At 40.0% G+C, this 18,286-nt stretch overlaps 1 protein-coding gene across 1 annotated transcript in view; it reads right to left on the bottom strand.

Annotated features, from left to right (window-relative positions):
- The window catches only part of LOC139724851 (speckle-type POZ protein-like), a 35,580-nt gene that overhangs the window by 15,470 nt on the left and 1,824 nt on the right, over positions 1-18,286 (bottom strand). The window contains exon 2 of the mRNA XM_071635975.1: positions 5,206-5,358. Coding sequence (XP_071492076.1) covers positions 5,206-5,244 — 39 coding nt within the window. The 5' untranslated portion in view covers positions 5,245-5,358. The remainder of the gene's footprint in view (positions 1-5,205; positions 5,359-18,286) is intronic.

Genomic DNA, 18,286 nt, shown 5'->3' with positions numbered 1-18,286 from the left:
GCTAAATAGGAGTGAATATTTTTACCCACGCCGATGTAATCGGCAGGGGGTTATGTAAAGGGTTCCGTATGTTTGTTTGTTTGTTTGTTTGTTTGTTTGTTTGTTTGTTTGTTTGTATGTTTGTTTGTTTGTTTGTTTGTTTGTTTGTTTGTTTACAAGATAACAAGAGAACGGGTAAACAGATTTGCACGAAATGTTCAGGGAATGTTTGGATAATGACAGGAAAGAATCGATTAGATTTTGGTGATAATCGGTTGACCCTTGCAAATTCTGTGTGACCTTGAAGTTTTGACCCCATGGTATAGTGACCACTCCGAACATTTTCCGTTTCTTTGCGATTTTCCGCTACCATACAAATATGGCGCGCCATTTGATCAATAATGCCGATTAACTGTTCATCGCCGAAAAACACTGTTTATCGGCGATAAACACTGAAAAAACACTGTTTATCGGCGATAAACAGTGTTTATCGAACGAAAAACACTGTTTATCAAGTGATAAACAGTGTTTATCGAGAAAAACTATGTTTATCGACCAAGTGATAAACAGTGTTTATCGAGGAAAAACTATGTTTATCGATCGACCGATAAACAGAGTTTTTTGTGATAAACACTGTTTATCGACCGCCGATAAACGGTGTTTATCGAGAAAAATTCAGTTTATCAGTTGATAAAGGTGTGATAAACAGAGCTTCATCTTGATAAACAGAGTTTATCGCTCGATAAACAGAGTTTATCGCTCGATATTAAAGTGTTTATCGCCGATAAACAGTGTTGTTGGTCGATCGGCGCGCCATATACAAAAGCGTATCTCCCAAACGATCCGACTTCGCTGCATGCAACTCTGTTCGTAAGACGATCCAACTTCGCTGCTCAACACCATTCGTAAGAATTTCGAAATTTACGTTTATTTGAGGAACTATGTCCTTCTTGATTTATGAAAGTTCGGGGTTCGCTCTCCGTCGTCACAAACTGTCCCGTATTTGGTGATTTTTCAAATTAACATTGATTCTTTTTTTGTTTGTTTGTTGGAGGAGCATTCCTCAATCATGAAATAATTTTGCTCGGTCCCAGTCACACTGCACGATATGCGCACTCATTGTCAATGCGTGTTCAAGGCCGGTGAAAATGCATCGCGCTCTACCCTGTTGGCGCAAAATTGCATCGCGGACGTTGCGGCGCTCGTTGGTGACCGAATACTGGTGCAGTAGATATTTGCATTCAACCCTTGCATTGAATAATTGCCGTAGGGGGGTAATTGCCCAGGGGGTACGTAAATTTTGTTTTTCTTTTTACCCACGCCGATGAAAATCGGCAGGGGGTTATGTAAAGGGTTCCGTATGTTTGTTTGTTTGTTTGTTTGTTTGTTTGTTTGTTTGTTTGTTTTTTTGTTTGTTTGTTTGTTTGTTTGTGTACAAGATAACAAGAGAACGGGTAAACGGATTTGCACGAAATGTTATGGGGATGTTTGGATAATGGCAGGAAAGAATCGATTAGATTTTGGTGATAATCGGTTGACCCTTGCAAATTCTGTGTGACCTTGAAGTTTTGACCCCATGGTATAGTGACCACTCCAAAAATTTCCCGTTTCTCACTTTGCGATTTTCCGCTACCATACGAAAACATAAACTCCCAAACGATCCGACTTCGCTGCTCAAATGTTCGTAAGAATTCCGAAATTTACGTTTAGGCCTATTTGAGGGACTATGTCCTTCTAGATTTATGAAAGTTCATTTTCTGTCATCACAAACTGGCCCGTATTTTGATGATTTTTCAAATTAACATTGATTGTTTTTTTCGTTGGAGGAGCATTTGCTCGGTCGCAGTCACACTGCACGATATGCGTGCTCAATGTCAATGCGTGTGCAAGGCCGCTGAAAATGCATCGCGCTCTACACTGTTGGTGCAAAATTGCATCGGGGACGTTGCGGCGCTTGTTGGTGGCCGAATACTGGTGCAGTAGACATTTGCATTCAACCCTTGCATTGAATAATTCCCGTAGACACTAATCATAGGGGTAATTGCCTAGGGGGTACGTAAATTTTGTTTTTCTTTTGCGCTTTTGTGGATACAATCGTACCATCAAAGATCGTACACTCATACGACCTTTGATATCATCACACTCTCGGCTTGCTATAATCAAAATATCCCACAAGAAAACGACATATTTCTCGATTTTTAGCGCTTTTTCCGCGACCCGTCGCGTAGACAATACTCTTAAAACTGGACTTAATTCGCGCGCGCTTGGAAAAGTTCCGATTCTGCACTTTTGACTGTGGAATTTGGGATTTTCGATGGATTTTTGGAGGAGACTTGAGGACTTTCCTGTACGTGAATGAGTGTTAATACCGTATGTGTAATGATGTGATTTGCGTGTGATGTGACTGTAGAACCAAAGATCGTACACTTCAGTGTACGATCTTTGGTAGAACTCACTGGCTGGTGATAAAGCACACTGGCAATTAAGTGGCCGAATTCTGGTAGATGACCGAATGCACATTATGTTTACCCCGACTTTGTACTTAGGCGTGGGTCTGCCGCCTTTGACGGCCCCTCTCTAGTTTTTTTTTGTGCTCAGCTGGGCAAAATAAATTTTGTGTGTTTTCAATTCCTCAGAATAAAAAGAGATTATATAATATCATTACATAAACTAGAAATGTCGCTATGGTGACTGGTATGCCTCCGCCATAATGTATGATTCTCCTAATAGTTCTATAGTATGTCTTGACAATGTGTGATGACAATTTCATCTACTGTAAATGGCAAAATATTAAGTTGACATGTTATAATGTGTAGAATGTTCACTTTCCTTGAACTAGGCCTAATTGGATGAATGGCTACATTTTCTATGAGAGCATCATATTTGGGGGATTCGTGGACTTTCACTTGACTTTCTAGACCTTTTTATAAGTCTCTATGCATTGAGTAATTTTCAAGGTACAGAGAAAAAGTGTAATTTCTGTGTTAAATATTAAATTGTTAGCATCTTGACCTGGCCTTTGACCCTTGACCCTATGACCTGAAGTCAATCACTGTCAGGCACAACATGCATATAATATATTCGTTTCATGATGATACCTTGAGCCACTTCTGAGATATGAAGGAAGAAGTAAAATTTAGCACTTTCACTTGACCTTGGACCTTCTGACCTTTGACTTTTTGGCCAAAAACTTCCCAGAGAATCTTCATTGGGTAATACACAAAATTTCAAAAAAAATCTGGCAGGCATTGCAAAACTATGATGGAAAAAGTGAAATCTAATGAATTGACCTTGACCTTTGACCTCGATCTTTGATCTTTGATCTCATGACCCCAAAATTTCCTAGATAATCACTGCCAGTCAGTACAGTACATGCATGTACTATGTTCCATGAAGATACCTTGAACCATTTCCAAGATACGGAGAAAAAAGTGAAATTTCAACATTTTCACTTGACCTTTGAACTTTGACCTCATGACCCAACACTCTCACTAGAGAATCTTTATTTGGTGATACATGTCTACACTCAGTTTCAAGAAAATAACATCAGGCATTGCACAGATATGGGGGAAATAGTGAAATTTTGAGCATTTGACCTTGACCCCTGACCTTTGACCTTGAGCATCTGCACCTAAAAGTTGACAGGCACAACTTCACCCCCTCATACATATACTGTACCTGGCAAGTTTCATTATGATACCTCAAACGGTTTTTTAGTTATGCTGTCCACAAAATTGATTACGGACAGACGGAAGGATTGACGGACGGACGGACGGACGGATGGACGGACGGAAGGACGGAAGGATGGACAACCCGAAAACATAATGCCTCCGGCGACACTTCGTGGCGGAGGCATAAAAAGGCAAAGACATTTGTCCACTAAATTGTGCTTCTTTCTTGATGCACAAAATGTGTGAAAATTCTATATCACAAAAATCTCCACACTTGGGTAGCATACAGCCAGTAGCATACATTATATGTATGTACAGTGTACCTTTTCTAATCATCCATCACATAAGATGCATTGTACATACATGTAATAGCTATGCTACTTTTGTATGGTCAAAAACTAGCAATAAAATAATCCTTTTTCACCCATTACTTGTCAAATATCAATATTACTTTTCATTAATCTGCTGCTAAAACAAACACTACCATAATTGTACACAACATTCTCATGGTGGTAAGTTAAGTTCTTTAACAACTTACTGATTCAGACAAAAGACATCCACAAGCGTTAATCCAGGGTTTTGGTGACTCATGACAGAATTTGACGCAATTCATAGTCACACAATTCATCTACCAGCAAACAATTTGATGCAGCACAGCAAATTTGATACATTCTAAGTCTTCACTATTCATGTACCAGCAAACAATTTGATAACTTAGTACAGTAAATACAAATGCCACAGCCAAAATAAGCTCACCTGAAAGTAGTGATTTAAACAATGGGCACTTATAAATTTTAGGGCATTCTCAAATAAGCATCTAAAGGACTTTGTTTGCTTCTTTTTTTAGATATTGACTGACCTCAATATGTTAACATTGCTTCCTGCATAAAAATGAACATATCTTTCATCATAAAAACATACATACATGTGTGTCACTGATTTAATATTTCTTTTTGGGCATACAACTGTGCAAAGCAGTCCAAGGAAATGATATGATCTTATATTACAGTGTAGATGAGTATAGGCTATAGCATATAAGAAAAGTTCAAATTTGTGAGTTAGAGATAAAATGACTACTGTAAAACGAGGAATTTTCGCGTGCATTTTAATTTCGCAAATTTCGCCAAAATTTGCGAAATTAAAATGCACGTAAAAGCTTTTGTCTACATTACATGCATTGAATGCCAGTAGCAATTCGCGAAAATTTCATGCCACGAAAAAGGCTGTCGGCTCCAATTCGCGAAAATTTCATGCCGCGAATATATCATGTTTTACAGTATTCATTTAATAGAAAAGTTGGTGACATGGTAATCTTTCCCATTTAAATGAGCTTTACTCTGCAGGCTAAATATACACCTCCTGCTACTCACTGGATGGTAAAAATGAAAGGGCAGATGTTGCAATAACAGCATTATCATCAAACTAATGTTCATCACTTACTTTGACATCATCACTTCAAACTTAAGCCCCAATTAAAGGTTTATCCCTGTGGCCCAGTGACAGGAATATTTCATAGAAAAAGTTGGCAGTATTTTTTAATATCAGAGTTGCTCACCTGGGTGTAACACCAGTTCTCTGCCACTGGACACGACATGACTTCTGGCGGAGGAGGACTCGGCACACGTGACGTCGCCAGTTTGAAGCACACTCTCTTAAGAGCAGATGGTCCAGCAAACCGAGGGGAATTCCACAGCGGTTACATCAATGTCTGGTTGAAAGGACAGGGAAGAAAAATATCAGCACTTTCTGGGAACAATTATAGTTACCGTAAAGTTCCGTGTATAAGACGCACCCGTGTATAAGACGCACCCCTACTTTCGGACCTAAAATTAAAAAAAAAAAAAAAACCACGAAAATTTCCACGCAAATATTGCGTGTGTCATACATATTATTTCAGCTCAAAATTTCCCTAGAATGCAGCATGTATTTGCTCTATTTTTCGTTTCCTTTTATATTTTCTTTTAACGGTATTCATCGGACATCAGCAAAATATGGAAGTCGCAAAATGCGAGACTTGTCTCGGTACTCACTTGCTATTGTTTTGCCTTTCAATCGTGGTACATGTGTCATGCATATCGTACTCATGAGTGTACAGTACGATCTTTGCTGTCATGATAGCAGAGGGTCTCGCATATTGACGCATGTCAGACTGGAAGGTTCATTACGGAAAATAAGAAAAACATCAACAAGTGTAGCAGAGGGATCATACGGCAAGACATACGGTGCGTACGGTAGTACACTCATGCACTACCAGTAAGGTGTGTCTCTTGTACCATGCTTGTATATGCACAGTGCTAGCCTTTTGCAAAAGGCAGCTCGCTATAATTTCAGCACACGCACACAGAGAGCAATGGACTTGCACACACAGCGCGCAACGGGCAAGCGCGCTTCGATCCAATCGCTGTGTGCACGCGAGTCCATTGCAAAAGCCTCTCTGCAGCTGCTGCCTTTGCCAAAGGCTTGCTAGCTAGCTACAGTGCAGCTATGCTATCCTAGCTGGCCTCGTGAAATGAAGAGCAAACGAACGACATGGATATACATGCATGCTTCACACATCGTTCATATTTGCGGTGACATAGTGTCGATCCTATGGCCATATTGATACTAGTACATTGATAAGTTTTACGGTATCGGTAATTTAGTAATGATACCTGTACATCGCGTATTCCAGCTACTAGGTTGGCTGTTGGTAGCTTGGTAGACTGACATCGGTAGCATACAGCAGTGCTGTTACAGCTGTTGTCTATGGCCAGATTGATACATCGTTACTGCACAAGGCCGATGTAAGTTTATCTCGTACTTGCAGCTTTTGTGTGTGTCCAGATTGAAAGATCGCTAATTTATCTGTAAGTTTTAGTGATTGCTTACCTTCCAAACGTCGATGGGCATACATGGCCCCAAGTTGGCCTTATAAAATTGGGTGTACATGACGGATTTTTTTTCGTGATTCGACTGTACCCATGTATACGACGCACCCCCGATTTTCAACGTTTTCCGACGAAAAAATAATGCGTCTTATACACGGAACTTTACGGTACTATTCTTATGAAAGGAATGCTGTGGAGGAAGAGGTAATTTAGGGGGGAAAACTGAAAGATGAATGTAGTACAGCAAAGTATACATTTTGCTCTCTTTCAGTATTTGACAAGGTTCTTGAAAATACTTGAGATGACAACAACTCTTTTAACAAACTCATCTAAGAATGCATATTTGGATAATGAACAGCACATCATGCAATTCACCAACAACATGAAAATGAATGTTTCACCCAATGAACTACAACTGTACGTGAACTCATTGATCAACATCACTAATCAATAAAACATGATTACATGTATGTTCAGTCCTGGCAAGCATAGCTTTTGGTAACAAAATGCAGATTTTCAATCACACAAAATCCCATTAAACAGCAATGTAGTGGGTTCCTGCATGACTGATACACTGTATGAGCTGCTACATTTCATATGCTGATGATACAATTACATGTACAATATCATACAAATGTATGTGCATTTTTACAACACTGGAGAAATGGTACCACAGAAGACTCAATAAATGTTGTGTTTCCATTGTTTCAAACACAGATGTAATTTTTCTTTTTCAAAAAAAAAAAAAAAAAAATCGTTCAATTACAACATACTTGTACAATTGTACATGGATGCATTCACATGGAAGATATAGTATCTTAGATGAAATTGGGTCAACTGCAATGCTTCCTTTTGCTCTGGTACATGGGGTATACAGTAAAAAAAAAGGGGGGGGTAGTTTTGGACACTTTGCAATTATTGTTAATGAACTGCCTCCTCAAACTGTGAACCTAAAATCAACTGATGGAGGTGTATTTCAAATATGCAAAGTGAAACATCAAAATTAACATCCTGGTGATGCTGCTGAAAGTTTCAGTGTGGTGTTCATCCCATAGGTCTTATAACGTAAGTGGCAGCCATATGACAGATGTCAGAAATGATCTTCAAACCTAAACAAGAGTAATAATCTTAAAAAGACAGTGAAAACTATATGACTACACATATCTTTTTGCTAATGCACAATGCAAATCCTCTGTACAACAGTTCAGCATGGAGCTACTAGTCGCTCCATTAATTCAGTCAGGAAAACACTATTTCTACAGATATGTCTTCATTTCCTTCCCTACAATGGTTAGTCTTTCCATCTTAAATCTGGTAAGGATTACTCTTTTCCTTAATTGCATGTGACAAACTAGAGGAGTTGTAGGCTACTCACTGGTACAGAATGTATCAAGCAGAAGCAACTGAAACTTAAAATACGATGTATTTGCAACCTTTGATCTTTGTCATGTCAGAATAATGATAACACATTGTGAGAAACTGTATGGTTGCAACACTACAATGTGTACAAACACAGATGACTGTGGAGAATGAGCAGAAGTTTTGAAAATACATGTTTCCTCTTCACTTTTGCAAGAATTTACTGTAAATATCTTTCTCACATACTGTAAAACCAGAAATGTTCATGAGCATGAAAATTTCACAAATTTTGGTTTCTCAAAAAATGTTTTGAAAAATTTTGTCTATACATTGATGCATTGGATATCAGTGGCAATTCGGTTTGTAAGTGTAGTAGTGTACAATTGTATTAGTGTATGTCAACCAGAATCATGTATGCAAATTGTGATAGATGAATGGCGTGGCAACAGGCAATAGGTATGCACCTACAAGTGTACAATTGTACGTACAGTGTGTGTACACATGCAGCATGGACACATGATCCAGCTCGTGCACCGCAAAAGCCACATGAAGTCAACGCCTGTTAATAAGGACAAGTTCACCTTCATAGACATATGGGTTGAGTGAATGCAGCAATATTATAGTAGAACACATCAGTGAGAGTTTGAGCAAAATCGGACAATCTGTTAAAAAGTTATGAATTTTTGAAGTTTCTGCTCAGTCACGGCAGGATGAAAAGACTACTATAGCTTGTGATGTCACATGAGAACAATGATATAAGGAAGGAATAAAGAAAATTCAACATATTTCCATCTTTCTCGCATAACAAAAGAACACTTGACTTCTCTCTTTCAGAAGACAGGGGAACTAATATTACCCTTAACATACGTCAGTAGCAAGTCAAAGAAATGTGCACTTTATTCAAAAGGTAAAGTTTTGGGAAATTATCTTTTTATTTTCCTTATATGGTTGTACACATGTGACATCATACACTGTAGTAGTCTTCTCTTCCAGCAGTGACTGCGCAGACACTTAAAATATTCGTAACTTTTGAAAAGATTGTCCAATTTTCCTCAAACTTTCACTGATGTGTTCTACAGTACTAATATTGCTGCATACTCTCAATCCTTTAAAATGTATATGAAGGTGGACTTGTCCTTTAATATTGTAGGTTGAACCCATTAGGCATGATGTTATCATGGACCTTTGCATTCAAAGCCATGCCTACAAATGTCGCTGTATCAAAAAAAAAATAAATAATAATAAAAAAAAATAATTATTTAGATTAAAGTAAAGAGTGTTTTCAGTGTGTTTCCACTCGAGGACGTGGTGCTGCAGAAAACAACAACATACAAACAAAAGAAAAAAACAAGCACATACATTGTACAATATATTTGAAATAAGTTGCATGCTCCCCACTGGTTCACGAAGAAGCAGTCACTTAATTCTGGGGGTTATCAAGGTGATATACAGCTGTAGACTATTTTGGGATTTTGCGAAATTCTATGATTTAACGAAATAATAATTGAGATACAAGAAATTTGATATTGCAATAGAGTAACTGTGGCAGTATGTGGCCGTGTGCCCATTCATGGCAGGTACAACATATTCGGTAATACACCTTGTATACTGCTAAACACAACGACACACTCTATACATGCATACCACACTATACTAGAACACTACCAATCTACAAAAATCAACTGATAAAATGGGCATAACCTCCTACAAAAAGTGAAATTTTCTCACCTAAATGACAACATATCGCATCCAAAATTTTACAGTTAAGATACAAGGGTCTGAGAAACTGGATTTTTTGTTGTTTTCCCAATGTTCATGGATTTTGAAAATATGTGCTCACGTAAAATAGAACTTTTGTGAGCCCCTGTGGGCCGCCATTTTTTTTCTGGAAGTGGATGTTCCCATAGAAAAAAATTAGAAAAACATGAGAACGACATCAACAACGCCGCCAGAATCGCGATCCCTGTTTGCAGTTGGTGCATGTGCGCATGGACCTAACAGATGTGCGCCAGCTATTTTCACATGCTTTTTGCAATGGGAATTGGCACTTACGCAGCATTTGTGAACCATCATTAAGCGTTCAGCTGAAGATTGCGGAGCACGAGCGTATTGCATAGGAATTGTACAACGTGCTGCAAGCTGAGCTACTACAGCGCATATCGGCAAAAACTGTGCCGGGGTTTGCCCTGGTCAATGTTGAGCACTGCGTTTGTCATTGGTCATATTTCTATGATAACAATAGCATTAATAAATAATCTTGTCTATGTTATATGAAATGGTGGAAAATAAATTGCCCGATTTTTTTACAGTGTGGAAAAATACACACGTGTTTTAATGGGCGCTCTGCATCGGTTGATTAAAACTCGATTTTTGAAAAAAAAAACAGATAGGATTTTTTCTTCTTTTCATCATGGATAGTGGACACGTGTGTGTAACAAAAAATCACCGTGCAAAGTTGCGACAATTTATACGTCAGATGTGAGATGAATAGAAGTGAATAGGGGGGCCTCATGAGGCATGGGGGCGGTCCTCATGAGGCGTGGGGGTGGTCCTCATGAGGCGGGGCAGTCCTCGTACGCGGGAGCGGTCCTCATGAGCGGGTTTCCCGGACTGATTTGAAATTCCTTATGAAAGCTTAATTTCTTGAAATTAAACAGAAACATCATTTCGCCATGAAATTTGAAATATATCTTAATGACACATCGTAGTTATGGGTAAACTCGGCCGGCCTAGCGGGTAAAGTCAGCCCCCAGCGCGCGCAGTAGGGTTGGGGGTACCACGTATCGTCACCCTAAGGATCTGTAGCTTGTTTATTCTAAAAATATAACACAAATCTGCCTAATTCTTACCTCAAATATGCCATAAATACTGCAGTTTTGAATGTCATGACCGTCTCGTTGATTATGAATCTCCATTTTAAAATAGCGGAATTTTAGTGCGTGCGTTCCGTTTTCTTCGCGCAGCTAAAAAGGGAACCTTGCGATCAGCACTCCCTCCCCTCCATAGGTATACATGTGAATTTCACAGCATAGGTAATACACGTGAATTTCACAGGCCATAGGTAATATACGTGAATTTCACAGCCATGCGTCGTTACTGAGCAGATGTGTAATTTTTAGCTTGGTTTGTTTGAGTTTGATTTTCGTTTCTTCGTTTTTATTGTCTTTATAGCTAATGACACTTAATCCCGCGCGTACCTTTTCGTTCTATACGCAAACAGCCATGATACGCAGGGTGCCGATGGGAAGGTGCCCTGCCGATAGGTGGTGCCCCAACTATACAACTAGAGTAACTTCGTCAGTAAGCGGCCGTGCAGCCGTTCGCCGCAGGTACAGCATACACGGTAATATACCGCTAAACACTGCATTGCACTGTTACATGCACACTACACATATACTAACACACTAGCAATCAACAAAAACCAACCGATAAAATGGGCACGATCTCTGACGAAAGTGAAATTTTCTCACCTAAATGACAACATATCGCATCCAAAATGAAATTTTCCGTACTTCTTAACATAACAGTTAAGAAACAATGGTCCAAGAAACTTGATTTTTTGTCGTTTTCTCGATGTTCATGGATTTTGAAAACATATCCTCACGTAAAATAGAACTTTCGCGAGCCGATGTGGGCCGCCATTTTTTTCGGAAAGTGGATGTTACCATCGAAAAAAAATGAGAAAAACACGAGAAAGACATCAACAACACCGCCAGAATTGCGATCTTGTTTGCGGCCAATGCATGTGCGCCCGCTATTTTCACGTGCTTTCGCAATGGGAATTGGCGCTTACGCAATGTTCGCGAGACATGTGAAGGCGTTCAGCTAAAGATCGCGGAGCACGTGCGTATTGCATAGGGATTGTACATCGTGCCGCAAGCAGAAATACTACGTCGCATATCGCCCTTATCGGCGAAAATTGTGCCTGGTTTTGCCCTGGTAAATCATGAAAACTGCGTTGGTCAATGGTAAATTTCTTTTATGAAAACAATTGCGTTAATGAATAATCTTGTCTATGATATATGAAATGGTTGAAAATAATTTGCCTGATTTGTTTACAAGTTGAAAAAACCCTTAACAATGCTTAAATTGCCGCAAACGGGATATTTTACTCTAACGAGTTAGACTTCTACTAGAGTAACTGCGTCAGTAAGCGGCCGTGCAGCCGTTCGCGGCAGCTACAACATACACGGTAATATACAGCTAAACACAGCATTGCACTGTTATATGCACACTACACATATACTAACACACTAGCAATCAACAAAAACCAACCGATAAAATGGGCACGATCTCTGACGAAAGTGAAATTTTCTCACCTAAATGACAACATATCGCATCCAAAATGAAATTTTCCGTACTTCTTAACATAACAGTTAAGAAACAATGGTCCACGAAACTGGATTTTTTGTCGTTTTCTCGATGTTCATGGATTTTGAAAACATATCCTCACGTAAAATAGAATTTTCGCGAGCCGATGTGGGCCGCCATTTTTTTCGGAAAGTGGATGTTACCATCGAAAAAAAATGAGAAAAACACGAGAAAGACATCAACAACACCGCCAGAATTGCAATCTTGTTTGCGGCCAATGCACGTGCGCACGCTATTTTCACGTGCTTTCGCAATGGGAATTGGCGCTTACGCAATGTTCGCGAGACATGTGAAGTAGACCGGGGGCCCAGAAGATTTATTCAGCTGAAAAGGGTCACACTTTTTAATGGTCTCATCATATAAGGATGTGTCCAAGGGTCAATAAAATGAATTGCTGGCAAGTCACATCCTGTACCGTAAGCCTAGGGACCACAAAAAGGGACCCCGAAAAATGGATTTATTCAGCCGAAGGGGGTCACGGACAAAAGTTGGTGGATATTGTTCCTTTGGGTGTACTTATCATGAAAACAGCAATGCCAGCTATTTTATCCTGTACGGGGCCCCAGACAGTAGCCCCATAAGGCCCTACAAATATGGTGTTATTCAGCTGAAAAGGGTCATAGCTAATTTCTTTTGCAATGGAAGTAGTTCCCATCAGAGATATCCAAAACACCAATGCCAGCTATTTTATTCTGTACGGGGCCCTAGACAGTAGCCCCAAAGGGCCCCACCCCCCATAGGCGTACGTACAAACACACACAAACATTGATTTTATTCAGTTGAAAAGAGTCACGGCTAATTTCTTCTGCAATTGAAGTAGTTCCCATCAGAGATATTCAAAACACCAATACCAGCTACTTTATCCTGTACGGGGCCCCAGACAGTAGCCCCATAGTGCCCCCCCCCCCATAGGCCATACGTACAAACACACACAAACATTGATTTCATTCGTGCAGCTGAGAAGAGTCACGGCTAATTTCATTTGCAATGGAAGGAGTACCAATCAGAGATATCAAAAACACCAAAGTCAGTTATGTTATCCAGTACGGGGCCCCGGACAGTAGCCCCAAAGGAGCCCCCCCCCCCCCCCCAACACACACACACACACACACACACACATTAGTTTCATTCAGCTGAAAAGAGTCACAGCTAATTTCTTTTGCAATGGAAGTAGTACCCATCAGAGATATCCAAAATACCAAAGCCAGCTATTTTATCCTGCACGGGACCCCAGTCAGTAGCCCCAAATTGCTCCCTCCCCCCCCCCCCCACACACACACACACATTGATTTTATTCAGCTGAAAAGGGTCATGGCTACTTTCTTTTGCAATTGGAAGTAGTAGGCATACTCATCAGAGATATCCAAAACACTAAAGCCAGTTATTTTATCCTGCACGGGGTCCCAGACAGTAGCCCCGAAGTGCACCCCCCCCCCAACACACACACACACACACACACACACACACACACACACACACACATTAGTTTAATTGAGCCAAAATGGGTCACGGCTAATTTCTTTTGCAATGGAAGTATACCCATCAGAGATATCCAAAGCACCAAAGCAAGTTATTTTATCCTGAATTAGGCCCCAGACAGTAGCCCCAAAGTGCCCCATACACACACACAATATATATATATATATATATATATATATATATATACAGTCAAACCTGTCTATAGCGGCCACCCAAGGGATACGGAAAAAGTGGCCGTTATAGACAGGTGGCCGCTATAGACAGGTAATCCAACTTTGTGTGCATTGCCTACATGTACATGTGTCATTGTTGTATATACATGTACATTTATGTGTGTACGTATGCACACGTGTGTATCATGCATACACTGCAAAAAGTCCGGTGTTAAATAGTGAACACCGAGCTGGTGTTAAATTTTCGGTGCTCATTTATGGTGTGAAATTAACACCAACGGGTGTCATTTCCAAATTTTAAACTGTTTTTTGAAGAGTTTCTTAGTAACTGCACTTCTTGTTGATTTTTAATTTAAACAAGACGATCAAGAATTTTACATTAAAATACTAGATTTTTGAAAAAATGTGAAAATAAATTTACACCAAAGTAACACCAGCTGGTGTGGTCCCTTATTGAAGCTGGACGGGTGTTAAACCATTGATATTAACACCAGCAAACATCAAATCAACACCATGTGGTGTCATTTTTGAATTAACACCAGTACAGTGTCAAAATAACACCAGGTACAGTGTCAAATTAACACCACGAAGTGTCAGGTGAACACTTTTCAACACCATCACAGTGCATTTTTAACACCTGTGGGTGTGGTCCTTTATTGAAGTTTGATCGGTGTTAGATTTAACACCCGTGGTGTTAAATCTAACACCGATGTTTTTACAGTGTAGAACAATGCCGGTGTTTATGAAATTGTTGCACAGTACACTAGATGTAGCATGTGCACAGTCATGAATTAGTGCATTATTGTGACTGAATAAGTGATGAATGCAACGGTGGCGATCACTGAATGTTGCCCAGAAATGACTGGCACGGCTAAAAAGCAGAAAAACACCCTGAATTATCAGCTCGGCTACGGCTCCATCGGGTTTTTGGCCGCTATAGACAGGTTAAAATCTACCGCGGGAAACAAAATTTGTGGCCGCTGGCCGCGTTAGACAGGTGGCCGCTATACACAGGGTCTTTAACATGGCTTTTCTCTCGGGGGGATTTTTCAGTGGCCGCTATAGACAGGTGGCCGCTATAGAGAGGTGGCCGCTAAGGCAGGTTTAACTGTATATATATATATATTGGTTTCATTCAGCCGAAAAGGGTCACGGCTAATTTCTTTTGCAATGGAAGTAGTATCCATCGGATATCAAAATACCAAAGTCAGATATTTTATCCTGCACGGGGCCCCAGACAGTAGCTCCAATGTGTTTTGCTTTATTCTCTTTATTGTTTGCATCTCTTCTTCTTAAATATCGCTCCTTCGTCTTCATTTTCGCGACAACGACAACGCGTCCTCCTCCTCCTCATCATCATCAGTAGCCCCAAAGTGCCCCCCTCCACATACACACACGCACGCACGCACGCACACACACACACACACACACACACACATTAGTTTCATTCAGCTGAAAAGGGTCACGGCTAATTTCTTTTGCAATGGAAGTAGTACCCATCAGAGATATCCAAAATACCAAAGCCAGTTATTTTATCCTGTATATGGGGCCCCGCACAGTATAGCCCCAAACACGGGTAATTTCTTTTGCACTGGAAGAAGTACCTATCAGAGATATTCAATACACCAAGGCTAGTTATTTTATCCTGCACAGAGCCCCAGACAGTAGCTCCACAGTGTCCCATCCACTACACATGTACTGTGAATCAGCTGAAAATGGTCTTACAAATTCTTTTGTAACGTTAATATCAGGGCCTACTGAACAGAGATATCACAAACACTAAAGCAAGTCATCTTATCCTGTATACGGGGTCCCATAGGTTACAGTAGCAAAACACTCAAGAAATTTGCAAAGGAAGCATACTTCTGTATAGTGCACAACCAAGATGACCATATTACGAAAATCAGTCATTTCATCTTATACTGGGCCCAGGTTACAGTAGCCATAAAGTGCCCCTTCCCCACATAATTATTATGACATCATTTAGCTGAAAAGAGTCATAGTTGTTTTTCTTTTACTATCGAAGTAGGCCTTAGTTTATATCATAGATACCCAAAACATCAAAGCCAGTTAGGTTTTCCCAGCCAATTTCGCACTTTTGTTGGTTCATTTGATAGAAGGTTCAAATTCGTTAAATGGGTATTCAAAGTGGCTGGTACCCTACGTTCATTCAAATTCGCCTTGACTTGCCGAAAAGGGTATTTCAGTCATTAAATTTCGCGAAAGACAGTCAAATTCCAAACGTGTTCATTCAAATTCAAATCATGCTATTTCTTTGTTTCAGATCATTTTAACATGTCTTTCTATGTGTGTTTTCGTTTCATCTATAAATTACTGTTATAAAGCAGTAAATGTATCATATTTCTTATCTAGTATAACTGGATTTGGCTTTTCTGTAACCAGACTGGTAACGCTCCTTCTCTTTCATATACATGTAGTAATGCAGATTAACTTCATTTTTATAGTCATGACAGCACAATAGATACAGACGTATATCTCTAGAAGACATAGAAAGAATTATTAAACAAAAAAAAAACAACATTTGAGGATCATAACCTTTACTTCTTGGAACTGGCCGACCGCTCGTAATAAAGCGCTCGTAACGGCCAGATAATTTGTGGCTTCTTACTTCTTTGGATTCAAAAAGCACGTTAAAAAAATGGTGTCAAAGTCTCTTAAACGAATACGAAAACATGAAATGCTATGATGCTTACAAAACAATAACTACGACGAAAGAAAATAAGGAAAGAGGCCAAGCATGAACATATCTGTTTAATTGACTGCAGAACATGTTAAATTAGATGGCCAGAAATCAATTTGAATGAACGAGCGCAGCATGTAATCACGTGACTATATCATTATGAATTTATGAATGAACGGATAGTGGAATGGTACTTGTCTTATATATGGATTTCAGTTGAAAAAGTGTTATTTAGAATAAGGTTAGAGGTAATGTGAATGTTTCAAAATAAATTTGAATGAAGAGATTAATATGACATTGAACTACCATGTCATCTAGGCGAAATTTTTGCTAAATTTAATTCAACATTAAAGAATTCGATTAAAAGAGGTGCGATATTGGCCCGGATGCACGGCCCTTGACAGGTATAGCCCCAAGGTATTCCCACCCCATATGAATTAATTGTTTTTAGATGAAAAGAGTCATGTATGCCTATTTTCCTTGGCAGTGGAATCAACAGCTGAGATACGTAAAACACAAACCCATCCAGTTAAGGGGCCCCCAGCCAGTAGCTGGAAAGTGCTCCCGTATTATTTTATTCTAAGTGAAAAGAATCACTGCTGTAATTTCTTTTGCAATGGAAGTAGTACTCAAGGAGGTATCAAAAACACCGAAACTAGTTATATAGCTGTACGGGGCCCCACGGAGTGTTCCTAAAGTGTCCCCACATGTAATTCCACTATCAAGATCTGCATCCCGATCTATTCAATCTGTCAGATCGGGAGAGAGCGGCAAAAGTGTACGGGGACAGGGAGCATCGTAGCATCGTTTGGGTGATGGGGTTGGATCTGGCAATTTTACAGATCGGGAAATTTTGAACTGGTTCAAAATTTCTTCCTCATCTCCCCATCAAGATTGACCTATTTTGAATCGTAGCTCAAACGGGGAGAGAGCAGTGACAGTGTAAATACCGCGGGATGAGCGTAACAATTCCAGGTTTTTCTGACCGTAGTAACAGCGGCACAAGAAAGGGAAATATAGTCTAAACTAGACACCGACGACATGGTCCCGCTGCCGCGCCGCTTTCTTGATCAAAGCACGACCTTCCCGCTTTAACGACGCTCTCACTAAGTTCTCTACTCTCGTATAAAATCAAGGCCTGTTCCTAACGACGCTTCATTCCTGCTTCGATAACGCTGTTGGCCGCTTTAGCTACGCTGTTCCTACGCTTTCCCAGACTCAATTATGCACGTCTTCCACTCTCGCCGCTCTAAAATCGAATGTAGCCGATACGCTGGAAAATGTTTGCCAGAACAGCAAAACTGATGATGATGAGGAGGACGCGTTGTCGTTGTCGCGAAAATGAAGACGAAGGAGCGCATATTTAAGAAGAAGAGATGCAAACAATAAAGAGAATAAAGCAAAACAATTTGGAGTTACTGTACGGGACCCCGTGCAGGATAAAATATCTGACTTTGGTATTTTGATATCCGATGGATACTATTTCCATTGCAAAAGAAATTAGCCGTGACCCTTTTCGGCTGAATGAAACTAATATCTCTCTCTCTCTCTCTCTCTCTCTCTCTCTCTCTCTCTGTGTGTGTGTGTGTGTGTGTGTGTGTGTGTGTGTGTGTGTGTGTGTGTAGGGGGCACTTTGGGACTACTGTCTGGGGCCCCGTACAGGATAAAATAACTGGCTTTAGTGCT

This window comes from Diadema antillarum, unplaced genomic scaffold (assembly GCF_040938485.1).
Source record: "Diadema antillarum isolate AM-2024a unplaced genomic scaffold, OU_Dant_1.0 scf00000234, whole genome shotgun sequence".
NCBI classification, from domain to species: Eukaryota; Metazoa; Echinodermata; class Echinoidea; order Diadematoida; family Diadematidae; genus Diadema; species Diadema antillarum.
This window is presented reverse-complemented; position numbering and strand designations above follow the sequence as displayed.